At 37.4% G+C, this 14,480-nt stretch overlaps 1 protein-coding gene across 1 annotated transcript in view; it reads left to right on the top strand.

Moving 5' to 3' along the window:
* The window catches only part of gabrg3 (gamma-aminobutyric acid type A receptor subunit gamma3), an 81,241-nt gene that overhangs the window by 47,221 nt on the left and 19,540 nt on the right, over nucleotides 1-14,480 (top strand). The window contains exons 4-5 of the mRNA XM_008292571.1: nucleotides 7,500-7,720; nucleotides 12,417-12,499. Coding sequence (XP_008290793.1) covers nucleotides 7,500-7,720; nucleotides 12,417-12,499 — 304 coding nt within the window. The remainder of the gene's footprint in view (nucleotides 1-7,499; nucleotides 7,721-12,416; nucleotides 12,500-14,480) is intronic.

Below are 14,480 nucleotides of genomic sequence, written 5' to 3'. Positions count from 1 at the left end.
TATTAGTTTAAATGTTGTTGGAAGATTTAAATCAGATTCCTTTTAGCTGCTCTCTGCTGACAGACACTTAGCTACCATCCCGTGTTTTCATTTGAAAATCATAGCGTAGCATTAGCATGACCCTCAGGTCGCTAGCTAAAACTGGACATTCGCAAGACACCTTTTTACAACTTTCATGAACACAACTGCTACAGTTAGTAGTCACACAGCAGGGACTTTGCTCGTTGTATGTGACCTTAAAAGGCGATCAGTAAACACACCTGTAACTCATGTCATCAAACAGTAAGAGGCTCTGTCTGGTGGCGCAACCACATCCTACAGCAAATCTATAATACATTTCCTGATAGCTACAGTGTATGTTCCTCATCTTCTGCCTTATCAGTTAATATATTACAAATCAATGAAATTAATAACAATTAATCATTAACATCACTAACATGTTGATCGTATAACCAAGAATTAAATGCAACTTTTCATCCAACGATGTATTTCAAGCTACACATACACAACCATTGGTATGTTTTTATTAGTAAAAGTGAATGAAAACAACACAAAGTTAGATGCAGGGGTACAAGAGTGAACATCAGAGTGTTATTTTACTAGTATGCCTGCACTCTGCATTTACAGAATGTGGTGATTAGGTGTGTCCTGCTCAGCTCAGGCAACACAGTGTGGGACAAGGTTCATCCATATTTTTTTTTTTTTTTTGTTATTTGTTCATTAATGAAGCCTGATTTGCATAAGAGGACAAGAAGGTCACTGAATATGCTCCTGCTTGCTCCTCACAGAAATGCACCACTGCAGGCGGCACAGCGCAGCAGTGTCACCCTGGTAGATGGCTTCTGCCTGGACGCTTCACATTTCAGCTGTATTTCCCATCCTGAGCTATTAGTCAGCCCAGCGGCTGTTTGATTTGTATTCTGGTCACTTCAAACAACGGGCAAACTGTGGCAGAATAATTCCATACACATCAAAGTCGACATTAAGCCATGTGCATATTTTCCATAATGAGTAATATTCCCATTTTGTCCACATGATTTAAAAACTGATGGGGAAATATTTTATTAAAAGAGCACATCTGTTCAGCATGACCCAACATAGCATAATGAATGATGGAATTAAATGTTTTATTTTCATGACAATATCTTACAAACGTAAAACCATAGTGACTGACAGCAGGAATAGTAAGTAGTAAGTAGTAAGTATATGTTTTGGAATGATAATTAAAAAGAAACACCTTCTATTACATTCTTAATGGAGGTTATAAAAGTTTCAGCCTTCAGTGAGCCATGTGGCAGCAACAAGCACTGCTCACACATGCTAGCATAAAGTCGATCTCCGGGCTAGTTAGTTCTGAGAGCTGCTGTGACTCGTTACCAAACTAGTTTGCTGACTCACAATCAGCTTGGTAGCTGCTTTGTGAATCGTAAAGAACTTAAATTGATGAGTAACGTTGGAATCTGGATCACAAACGTCACAAGGGAAGCAATACCCAACCCTGATTGAATGTTGGTGTCACTATGTGTTTTCATAAAAATGTAATTTAATTTAACATTGGATAAAGTTTGCTTTTGATTTAAACAAACAGGCACACACACTGAAACACAGTAACAAGCAAATAAAATACAAACTGTAGGCTGTTGATTTCACATACAACATATGGAATCATGTTTTTGTGTTCTTGTTTTGTTGGGGGTTTTTTTGACTAGGAGGACAGTATTTTCTCACAAGATGCTGGATTATGGCTGTTGAGATTTGCTCCCATTCAGTCACAAGAGCATTAGTGAGGTCCAGCCCTGATGCTGATAACACCTGACTCGCAGCTGACATTCTGGTTCATCATGAAGGTGTTGGATGTGATAAAGGTCACACTACAATGGGAAAAAACATGTCTTTATGGACCTCGCTTTGTGCAGTCTGGTTTGTCACGTTGAAATGAGAAAGGGCACTTCTCAAACTGTCAACACACTCTTAGAAGCACTGTAACATAAAGATTTTTCCTGTGTCAAACAACCTTCAGGGCCTGTTTAGGCCTGCCAGGTGGTATACCCATTTCTCAGGGGATCGTTTGTCCTATATGTCAGTTTGAATGGAATTATCATGTGGGGTCCACTTGTACTTTACAGCAGTAAATTTACATTTAATGCCAGTATTTACATTACCTCCACAGCAGCAGTCTTATTATAGTAGCTCCTCCATGGCAGATGAGGTGATTTTCTTCACAACAGTTGCTGTAGTGACTGGAAGGTGCGGGGAGAGGAAGCAGGATCAATACTCTTTCAGCATGGTTAATATTACCTCCCAAAGCGAAATTATATGGGAAACTACAAAGCAGGGAAATTTTGATTTGTTGTGTAATTTACGTCTTCCCCCATTCCCATCTGCAACTCGCTATTCCCAGAAGTGAATGCTTTAGCTCATATTAGTTCTATTTATTTGATCTGAGGCACTTTTCTTTCACTGGTCATTAAATCCTGGGTAATGTTCTGGGGGTTTTTTGGCAGTTTTTTTTTTCTCTCTCTCTCTCTAATCCCTTGAGCTCTACACAATTAAAGGTCATGAGCACCCAGTGGTTCTCTTGATTATAAGCTTCAGTCTAATTGGTGAGCTATTCAAACTGGTGCAGAGACTGGGTAAAAGGTCAAATGCATTTCATACAGTGGCAGCTGTATGAAAAAAGTGTAGGCTGCTGGAGAAGGGCGGGCTATCATTAGTTGCGTTATAGTTCGCATCTCCATCTGTATTGTTGCTAAAGAGGACCATAAGAACAACTGTTGTTTAGGAGATTTGGGGCTTGCCAGCTAGAGAGTGTCTTTATCAGCACAACCAACTATAAAAAACAAAATCAAAATACCTATGAAGCCCTTGTCAAGACAATTAAAGGCGCTTTGCAAAGTAGGCAAGACTAAATTAGAAGTAGACAGAACTCAGAAATGTCTTTTGTTCAGTATGACAGTTACAATGCCATGAATCATAAAAACAAAAAATTAAAAAACCCTGAACAAACTACATATTTTTAACACATGACCGTACAGCAACTCCAGAAAGATCTTTCACCATGCTGAATGAATCCTCCAACAACTTGCTGACAACTTGGTCCTCTGTTTACTGTTTTTAAGTCATGCTGAATTCATTTTATTGATAAAGAATGTTTGATTTTTCTCTAAATCTCTGTCATTTGTTTCCTTACTCCTCTTTTCTCTGCATTTTTTTTTTATTATTTAACCTTTATTTAACCAGGAAAAGGCTCATTGAGATTAAACTCTTTTTCAAGAGTGTCCTGGCCAAGACAGGCAGCAGCACAATTGACAGACAGACAAGGTCAGAACAGCATCCACACAGATATCATTACTCATAATACATGGTGAAATTACATGTAGAAGACAAGAAATCAGCAGAGATCAGAAACATAACTAGAAAAATAGTCATCTGTCAAAACATCTACAGACAAATGCTTTTGCCTCCAAGTCATTTATAAACACTTTAAAAGTATTTAAAGAAATCAGCTGTTAAAGTTTCAGATCTTTTTGTAAAGTGTTCCAGGTAAAGGGAGCAGCGAATTTAAAAGCTTTCTTTGCCCGTTTGCCTTGGGAACAGACAGTAACAGTAGATCCTGGGACCGCAGACTGTAACCACTTGGAGCTTTTATACAAACAAAGACCTGTAAATAACGAGGAAGCAAATTTAAAAAATAAAATAAATAAATAAAATGCCAGTGTTTTTTCCTGCATGCAGTCAAATCTGACCATCCAACACAAGAATACAACAAACAACGATGAAAAAAAGACTTAAAATTGGTGATAAACCACAAAGCGCCGTGATATATAGAATCTAAAACACTCAGGCTTTGAGCGGAAGCATTCATATATATCGTATCTTCATAATCCAACACAGACATAAAACTGGCAGCAACCAGTCTCTTTTTGGCCTCAAAGGACAAACTTGATTCTAAATCAAACAGCCTGGAGTTCAGCCAAACAGTCCCTGGAATTCTTGCAGTTCTTGGTCATAGCTGAGTCAGTCATGAAATGAAATGAATGAATGAAAAATACTTTATTTGAAATGAAAAATACTAATCCTTGTGGTCTCTGAATTTCACCACAGAACACAGAATTTTTGTTTTGTTGTTGTTGTTGTTGTTCTTCGTTCGTTTTTATAGAGTCTGGTGTAAACTGTTTTTGTGGTTTTTTTTGTGAATTTTAAATTCGACAGGTAGAATTAAGTTATTTTGATGAAATATCACAAGTTTAATTTTAATTTGGGGTATTTTTCCTGATGCAACCGCATGCCATATGAGTGGTCAAAGGGAAAGTCAAAAATGCAGTGATTCTGTGGTTTTACAGTTTACTGTAGTATTTCTTTTTTGTTTGTTTTTACAGATAAGATGCACTTCAAACCTGGCTTTGTGAGTTAATGTAGAACTATCAGATGTAGTCATTCAGTACTGCATAAAAAACGCACTGCCACAGATTTTTACTGAAGTAGCTTTGGATCATAAAACCCACTTCTTAAGATACTTTTACTGTATACTTTCTTTAGAACTATTAATTTCCCTGAAAATTTTTATGGGAAAATGTTAATATTTATATTTTGACAATACCTAAAACCTCAAAAATTCCCTTTGTGTTGGAAAAGATGCTATATTAGTCCATTTATTTACTTTTGGAGAGTGGCAATGTTTTGTCCTTTTCACTGGCAGTAATATTACATTCATCTGTCATAGGAAGGTATTTGTATTATGTTGACATGAAGGTTTTTTTTTTCTTTTTAATCTCTCTGTGGTACCTATCGCGCCTGTTTTTCATCGGGTTCAGGAAATTTGCAAGTTACAGCTTTTAATGGCTTGGTCCGTTGCATGCTAGATGATATCATCTTATTCCTTGTGTCTGGGCAAAGATTTATCTACGTTCATTTCCTCCATACACATATTATTTGCCAATTTCACCATTTTCTGAACTAATTCTCTGGACCAAGTCATGACTCAAATCAGGTGCCTGCATGCATAAGTACAACAATACCTGCATGTACACTGAGAATGTACATGCACTCTTGGGAAGTGTGTGACCAACATGAATCGGCTTTTCACTGTTAATACTTCACACCCACAGGTGTTAAATCCCTACAGACTGTCACATCGGTATACTGTACCACACTGACATGTTGTGCCAAGTTTTATGTAAACTATACATGATTTTCAAAAAGCAAAAAAAAAAAAAAGTTTTTATTTGGTTTTAGATCTTGAGAAAAGACGACAGAACAAAACCACCGTCAGCTCTACAACAGCAGTCTAATGGATCCTTTCATTTTTTACATGACTGAATGGAATGCTGTAACTTTCCTTGATACAGGAGAGATCGAAAAAGGGCTTTAACATTGGCAGTGTTAGTAGTTTTGCAAAAAATAAATCAGGAAAAAATTCAGCACACCCACACAGGACCATTGAGATTCTGTTCATTCATTTTCTGGCTGGGTGTTAGATGAGGAGGATGATGTCATACTCATGTTTGCATTAGAAATATAAAACTAGACTTGAAAAGTAGCAAAATCCACCAACTAGAAGCTCTAAAGCTAACCAATTAGTACATATTATCATCCTATTACATGTTATAAAGGTTACATGTTAGTACATATTTCATTTGGTAAATTTATGTAAAAACTTAGCACCTTGACAAGACTCCAGGAAGTAAGACAAGGCAGCCACGAATTAAATAGACAAATCTGTTTCCTTTGTGTGGAGCCTGGCCTTGTTTCACTAGGGATGGACAATAAAACAATAGCAATATTGACAGGTGATAGACATTTGGATGACACTTAAATAAAAATACACCTAATGAAAACATGAAGTTTGGTTAAATACTGAATAAACCCCAATCTCTCCCCTGTCTGCCTGTCCACGTACTGAACACAGCGGATCATGTAGCAGCCAAACTGCCACACATTTCTCTCTGGATATGTCAGTGTTGGGTTCACAATTTGATCTCGCTGCCCCCAAGTGGCCAAGAAACATCGCTTTACTTTCACTGGAATAAAAGTCAAGAAACTACTAATGAAGTTATGTCTATAACTGTCATATTAACCTTGGTTCAGTCATTTTCTTGCAACTAGCAGTAGAGTAACATTATTATATGAGAAGGTTTAAACGCCAAACGTTAGCACACCGACAGTTCCTCTTAATTTTCAGACTTCCTTCCCTTCCCTTAACCTTGTATTCATTTTGGATCATTCCTTGTCTGTTGTCAGTCATCCTTCCTGCTCCTCCCAGTACATTTAACTACCTTAACAAGTCCAAACATATATAGATACCAGTCACTTTCCCATTTGCTACGTCTAGGGATCAACCAATATGCTTGGTTTCTAGGCCAACAAGACCAATATTTGGAACGGATACACATTTTTAATCAAAATTTAAATCTTAGTGTCAAAATTTAGACTAAACAAAGACAAAGAACTACTGAAATACCTTTGCTTACTTATGTTTTGCATATGTTTAATTAAGAGTATTTTTTAACATTTATCCTTCAGTATTGATAGGCTGTTACTTGTAATGCGTGATAAAATTAAAAAAAATGCTGATATCAATCGACTCCTGGTTACTTTATCCACATTGCACTCCTTATTTAGTCGTCCAGCCACATCTATGTGTCTGTAAACCTGCTATCTGCCATCTGGCTAAAGACTTGTCTTTACCCACTTATCCTGGTTCAGCCTGGCTCCAGGTTGCTGGTAAGCCTGTTTATTGACCTCAGTTTGGAGTGAAGTGCCTTGGATTCAATATATTTTTCCTGAGTCTCTGCATTTGAGTTCTTTCCAAACAGTCACAACAGAGCATTACTACAAATGCTTGCAAATCCTACAACATTTACACTGTATTTATGTTCCCTGCTTTTCACTCCACTCAGCACTGACTCAAAAAAACTTCTGTTGAAGCAATAAAAAGCATGTCGGTGAGCTTGATGGACTGCACTCTGATTTCCAAGTGACAGGACATAAGAGCTGAAGGTTTCTACAAACCAAAAGGGAGTTTTTGTTAGCGACATATGTTCAGTTACACCATAAGAATAGTGAGGCACAGACTTGTACTGATGAGCAAAGACACTGGGTAACGTTGATTGTCTGAAAAGAAGCTGCAGCCTTGGAGAGATTATACTCAGCAGAATGGTGAGTTAAGCAGATCACTGAGAGGTGTCAAGTGAAGTCTGTGCTCGACTTACGGTCCAGCGAACAAGTGAAATGATAAATGCTCCTGCTGGTGAAAGAGATGATAGATAGATGGCATACAGAGATGTGGTTCTGAAACACATAATCATCCTATTCAGTGTCCTTTACAAAGAAAATCAATACTCTTGAGTAGCAGGTGAAGTAGCTCCCTTTTTCTCTCTAAAGCCACAAAACAGCATTTATGAGTTTTTTTCCCCCAATGAAATGGCATCAAATGATACTGTGCACAATGTCCACTTACATATATTTCATGTATTGTATTTCTTGTGTGTTATTTTTAGGAATATCAAATTGACATCATCTTTGCCCAGACGTGGACAGACAGCCGTCTCAGATACAACAGCACAATGAAAATACTGACTTTGAACAGCAATATGGTTGGACTTATTTGGCTACCAGACACCATCTTCAGAAACTCCAAGAATGCAGATTCCCACTGGATTACAATGCCTAACCAGCTGCTCAGGATATGGAATGATGGAAAGATACTGTACACTTTAAGGTAAATTCAGAAATAAACACAGAAATCTATAACTTTACAATGCTATGGAGTCAAAAGTTTTCCTTCTGCATACTCAAGCAAAGACACAGTTGTTTCGGTCTTCTTGGGTAAGTCCCTACAGGTTTTCCACCCTGGATTTGGACATTTATTTCATTTTTCCTGTCAGATTGTCTCAAGCTTCATCAGATTTGATGCATGTGATTGCATCAGAACTGCCACCTTTGGGTCTCTCCACAGGTTTTGTATGGGGCATAAGTCTGGAGTCAGAGACAGAGGGTTGTCCCTGAAGCCACTCCAGTGTAATCTTGGCTAAGCACTAAAGGGTGAACTGTTGGGATGAGTCAGACTGGGCCTCCAGATTGGAACTGGACTGGAGGGATGAACACCGCTTTTCCCATTTGGTGTTTTTATGATAGAGATGGAAAACACCATCTACCATATCAGTCCAAAACCTCCCATAGGGCTCATTGCACCTCAACTCATCAACGATTTCTGCTCCACCACCTGAATTTTTAAGAGCATATATCTAAAAATCTTTGTGAAATGTAAACTTGATGCATCAAATACTTTTGGAGAATTTTTTTAAATTATATTTTGTCAACCTACATTCAGCACGTTTTTTTTTTCACACATTGTAAATATGCGCTATACAAATAAAATTGAATTGAATTGAATTGAATTGAAGTTTGAGGCTATGTTTAAATGACAATATCTCAGGAACTATTAAAGAAAAAATCCTGAATTTTTTGGGCTGTTATTTGTTATCATGTTATTGATTCAGAACCTGCAATAGTTGACAAGTAGATCTTATAGTTTCTGAATAGTTGAAGTATGAAAAAGAGCTTAAGCTTTCATGAAAAGTTACTGGAAAGTTACTGGAAAGTATTTGATATATCAGTCTAAAATTTTTCAGATATCATTCTATCCGTATCCGTAGTTTATGATAAAAAAATAAAAAAATAAAAAAAAAGTTTCAAGCAAATCAAAGATAGTTGAGCCAAGGCCCCTGATGATTTTTGATGGAAAACCCCACAGGTGTTAGGTTGGGTTGAGACTTTGTGACTGTGACGGCCATAGAATATGATTCACATCATTTTCATCAAATCATTCAGTGACTCCTCATGCACCATGGACCCTTCCCTCTAAAAGGGACAAATGGAGCCAAACCATGACCTAACAGAGCCACTAGATGTCCTCAATGGGTGGGGAAATCAGGTTTTTTTCTTTAATTTGTCACCTATCTGTAAATTATCTCGATAAAGATATAAAGATTGCACTCCAATACCTGGTGTACATGGTGGGGATCAATTTGTATCAAATAAACTATGTGAATTTATTGTGTACTAATTGCAGAAGTTTGCAGTCGATAGTCTTAGTATGCAGTGTTTCTAACTTGAAAATGACTCTGCTAACATGGACCCAGTAAATATAAAAGTCTGATTTAGGGGCTATTATGTAGCCTATTAACTGAGAGCTGTATTGCTATTTCCCAGTATGGTTCTTGTAATTACTTCCCTGGATCTCAACATTCTCTGTAGAGTTTTTCCATTTAGACTTCCACCTAGAAACCAGTAAGATTTATCAATCAGCCAATCGGTTCATATTGTTGCAGACTTTAGCAGTCTTGTTCAGTAATATATTTATGCAGAACCATCTGTAATGCAAACATTTCTCAAACACAGCAGTGCAAAAGCAATTAGCCCCTGTCATCAGCAATTGTAAGTGCAAATTGCCTGCTTGAGCTTTAAGACCAATTTACTAAGGCAGCCACCCTTGTGCCCTACAGCACTCTTTGTAATTGGAGCACTCCACATTAATAAAACTGCTCCTTCAGTAATAAGCGTCTCTTGACTGTTCTCAGTCTTTTTGGGGCTATCCTTCTAATTGAACTTAAGAGATCTTCAGATTTTCAGATTGAGACTGGATGTTAGGATTTTTCCGGTTTAGCAAAATGTATTCCACTTGTTGACAATGGATGTAGTGAAAGACTGTCACACTTTTTCATTTTGTGTTAGTGATTAAAAAGAGTATTTTGTTGGGTAAACAACCCACACAGAAGCTATAAAGTTTCTAAATGAACAAAGAAGTCGCAGCATTTCGACGCACAAGTCAAGTCACAGACAAAGCCCTTCTAGATACTCTGTCATGCAGCTCTATTGTCTATTCAGAAGCGTGCAAACTTTGAGGAGTAATATCCGCTGATGGCATGAGAGAAAGACAATGAAATGCCATTGGGTATTAATTGTGCATTGGCTTGGCTGGAGTAAACAGAGATGACATTTTGTGATATCCATGCCTCTCCCACATGCATGCTATTGTCCCAATTCCATGCCTTAATGAGGTTGAAAGATCACACCAGAATTACAGTGTAAAAATGTTTTTTTCTGACTTTCTTCTCCCAACTTGGGTTATTTCTTGTGTCCACTCCTGGACATTGTGGCATTTACACCTTTCCTTTCTATTTATTTATTTAGTTGTTTGTTTGTTTTGGAAAAACGCAGTTCATCCTTTAAGAACATACTTTCGTTCATGTTATCTCGGTTGGTTTCTCAGCCACATGGTTTGATGTGTTCACAGAGACAGTTAATTTCATCCTGTATAAAGAGGTCAGGGCATCCTCTGCATTCCCTGTAGCCTCCTTTCTCAAAGAGATAAGAAATGCTACGAGCTTCCTTTAACTGGTTTATAATTGAAGGTCAGCAACATACTGGCTTCATAATAACATCACAACACAGACGGCTTTCGCTCAGCATCCACATGTGATAACTGCAGCAGACTGTTTTCTATAAAGAGTGTGTGAAGGTTTTGTTTGTACATCATCACCATCGTACTTAACATGAAGGGAGAGAAGTGGGTGTTGTGAAGCATCAGCCATTGAAAGCTGTCAAAAACCAGTGAGTACTGCAAGTCCTCTATTGCCAGTCTTGAAATGCCAGACTGCATTAAAAACACAGTGTGTTAATGTGATGCAGTCATTTTTAGCTATACTGCACATTTTGCGCATAGATCCAGATAACTTGAACTACCAGAAAAAAGTCCCATTAAAGATGAAAATATATTCTGGGGCCTCATGTAAGATGAGGCTTATTAACCTTGTAGTGCACATTTTAAACTATTTCCCCAACCTATATTTGGTCGCATTAAGAATTAATAATCAATTAATCGTTAAAAAAAATCACATACAGAGGATGTTTTCTGATGTTTTTTCAGTGGCTGTTTTTTTTTTTTATATATATTGGTAAAACATTTTTAACTACTCCCCTGCCTTCGCCCTAAGTTAGCTGGGATAGGCTCCAGCCCCCCGCGACCCTAGTGAGGATTAAGCGGTGTATAGCTAATGGATGGATTTTTAACTACTGACACTTAAGGTTTGCCACAAAATTAGCTCAGTTAAATCAGGAATTTGAAGAACAGACAAAGTAATCACCAGGTCATTTAAACTGTAAAGCAAAAATAATGGTTTGTTTAAAACTGCAATTCACCCACAGGCACAAAAAAAACAAAAAAAAAAAAAACATGAAATATAGCAAACAAGCTGTAGGTATGCTAATTTTTAAACAATCTTCTGAACAACAACCATGAGTCAAAACAGGAAAAGATAAAGGTGGGAACTAAGAACTACATATTACATAACAATTAACATTTACTTCATCGGTCGTCTGAGCAACTGCTTCCTCAGGTCACTACAGTGTTAAACACAGCAAAAAAGCTGCAGTCTTTCATCTCATTAAACAGAAAGAGGCTCCACCTGGCAGAACAACCAGGTGCTACAGCTAATGTAGAATATGTTCCCTCGCCTTCTGCTTTTTTGGTTAATATATATTTATCACTTAAATTGTTAACCACATTTAATGGATTCAAACACGACTGCCACAGCTAGCAGTTAGACAAAACAAAACAACAGACGGCAATTAGTTATTACCACAAACTAGTTGCATCAGTGGTAAAACATATCCTTCAAAGTTCCCAGAATCTAATGTGGCATCTTCAGATCTGTCCAACCCAACAACAACAGCCCAAAACCCAAAGATATTTAGTTGAAGAGGCTGTAAACAGTGAACTTTCCAAGTTGCTTGAAAAATTACTTAACAAAGAACTGACTAATGAAATAGCTGCAATGTTAACGTACTAAAAGGCGTTTTTGACTAAACAGTTATATTGAGATAAGCATTTCTAGCTTCAAACATCAACTTTAAAAACTATCAATTTTAAAAATTGTGCTCTACAAACACGCGCTGATTTGGATGGTTTTCTATTTACTGTTTAAAGCTTCTTACACATGTTTGACTAGAAATGGCCTTGAGAGGATTTCAAGCTCTTTATACAGAAAAGAAAAGATGCTGAAAGAGCAAAGTCTTCTCTAATTTGTCCCTTTTGCAAATTGTTGTTAAAAAAAACAGTGAAAGTCCAGGGGCCCCACTATAGCTCACAGGGTTGAGCTGGCGTCCCATGTGTAGGGCTACAGTCCCGATGTGGAGGTCATGAGTTCGAATCCTTCACATGACCCTTTCCCACACGTCCTCCTCCCATTCTTCTCCCCCACTTTCCTGTCTCTCTCTCACTGCACTGTCCAATAAAGGCACAAAGGCCAAAAAAATAACTTAAAAAAAAGTGAAAGCCTGAACAATATCAGTTCATTGCTTGGTACAGTACCAGAACAGAATCAAACATAATGAGTCTCGTGTTTTCTTTACAGGTTGACTATAAATGCAGAGTGCCAGCTGCAGCTGCACAACTTTCCAATGGACGAACACTCGTGTCCACTCATCTTTTCCAGTTGTGAGTACACCGTGCTCCATGCAATGCATTTCTATTTCTGCTATGTCTTTCTCTGCCTAACATTATTTAACATGGCCAGTACAGAACATTGTATACTGTTGGGACAAATTTTATTTATCTTGTGCAGTTGCTGAATTTCTAGATTAAATATATTTTGTGGGGTTTTTTTGCACACAGCAAGCACAAGCTGGTGTTAGAGTCTATCAGTACTGTCTGTTCTGTACACAGCTGCATGTAGGCTGAAAAAGGCCATGTTTGTCATCTGATATAAATACGTGAAAGGAAAATCTAAGCACCTGCTATGTACACTGACCTGGTTTGCATTTAGTGTGTGGTCTAAACACAGCAGGAACAGAGGGATGGCCAGAGGTGACACAGACGTCCTATAAAATCTGAATCCACAATATGTCAACATACCTGTTCAGGTAAACAAAACAACAATGAAGGATCAGTGATGTAAACAAAGAGATGAAAAATGACAAAAGACAAAACAATGACCCCAAAATGACAATGACAGTCGCAAAACAAACACTAAAAAATAGAAGTCGACCGCAGTTACAAAACGAGCACAAAGAGAGAAAAATGTACCATCCTAGAAAAATGACGATGAAGAGATGCAGAGACACAGACATAACCACAAACAGGAAAAAGCACTACAACAAACAGGGAAAAAAAACATGGCCATAAGTAGAATGTAAAAGACCACAGAGAGGTGAACAAGCGCAGCCGTTACAAAACAAACACAAAGAAACTAAAGATGAGCCCCACAGCTGAAAAAAATGAGCACGTGCAGACAAAATTACCATGAAAAGATTAAAAATGACTTCTAGGAGGTAAAAATGGAAAAAAACAGGGAAAACTACCACAAAGAGACAAGAAAACACAACCATTAAGAGACAATAAATGCCACTACAAGAACCCTGAAGAGACCAAAAACAACCACAAAGTACCATGAAGAGATGAAAAGCATCAGCAAAGAGACAAAAAAAGACTGTACAGAGAGAGAGCTACCATAAAGAGCTTTCTTCACAAGAAGGTGAACAACTGTAATACCCCCACAAGGAAATGTTAGATCATTACAGTTGTGAAATGACCAGAGACGGACAAAAAAACAAACACAGAGACAAAAGCAATCAAAAGTACCATGAAGAGATGACAAGTAACTACAAAGATACTAAAAATTACCATATTTGATCAATTACAACAAAGATTCAAAGCCTCAAAAAAGGCTAAAAAAAACAACCACAAAGAGAAAAACAATGACCCTTAAAAGACAAAAAGGCAACAACAATGAAACAAAATCAACTAGAGAGGCAGACAAGGTTAGCCAGTTGAACAACCACCACAAAATAGATAAGACTGTGGTTCCAAAGCTACCACAAAGAGTTAAAGAACAAAAAAAAAACAACTAACAAACACACAAAAACACATTAATTTCAGTTGAAGTGTCTTATGCTATTATGTAGGCAGAAAGGTGGCTTTTTACATGTCTGTGTCCATTGTTGCCAGTCTGCCTTTTCCAAATAGCCTGCCAAAATGGCAGTTATTTATGGATGTTACTTCATATTAGAATACTGGTATGATAAACTGTTAACTGGTAACATTCATTTATCACAAATTGCCTACTGTAACTAATAAAAATTTATATTTGCCCAACGTCGTTGCTGTAAAAATGGATATACTTTCATCCACTTTACAAATGTGCCCCCACTTCTTTAAAACTTTGGCAGGGTTGTGTTGACACTGATCACTGTACTGCCAGCCATTACTGAGATCAAAATGGCATCGACCATGATTACTGCTTGCTTGTCAAAACATGCACCAAGTGCCCTAATTTCCAAGCAATTATTGTAAAGTGCTCTGTTTTATCATTAGCGTCTCATATTATGGGCTATTTGTAGGTAGCACTGAAAAAACAACAAATTATAGTAAAAAAAAAGAAAGAAAAGGAAAAAAAGACAGAATACCAAACAGAATACCA

The sequence above is a fragment of the Stegastes partitus genome, unplaced genomic scaffold (assembly GCF_000690725.1).
Source record: "Stegastes partitus isolate 25-593 unplaced genomic scaffold, Stegastes_partitus-1.0.2 Scaffold819, whole genome shotgun sequence".
Classification (NCBI taxonomy): Eukaryota; Metazoa; Chordata; class Actinopteri; family Pomacentridae; genus Stegastes; species Stegastes partitus.
This window is presented reverse-complemented; position numbering and strand designations above follow the sequence as displayed.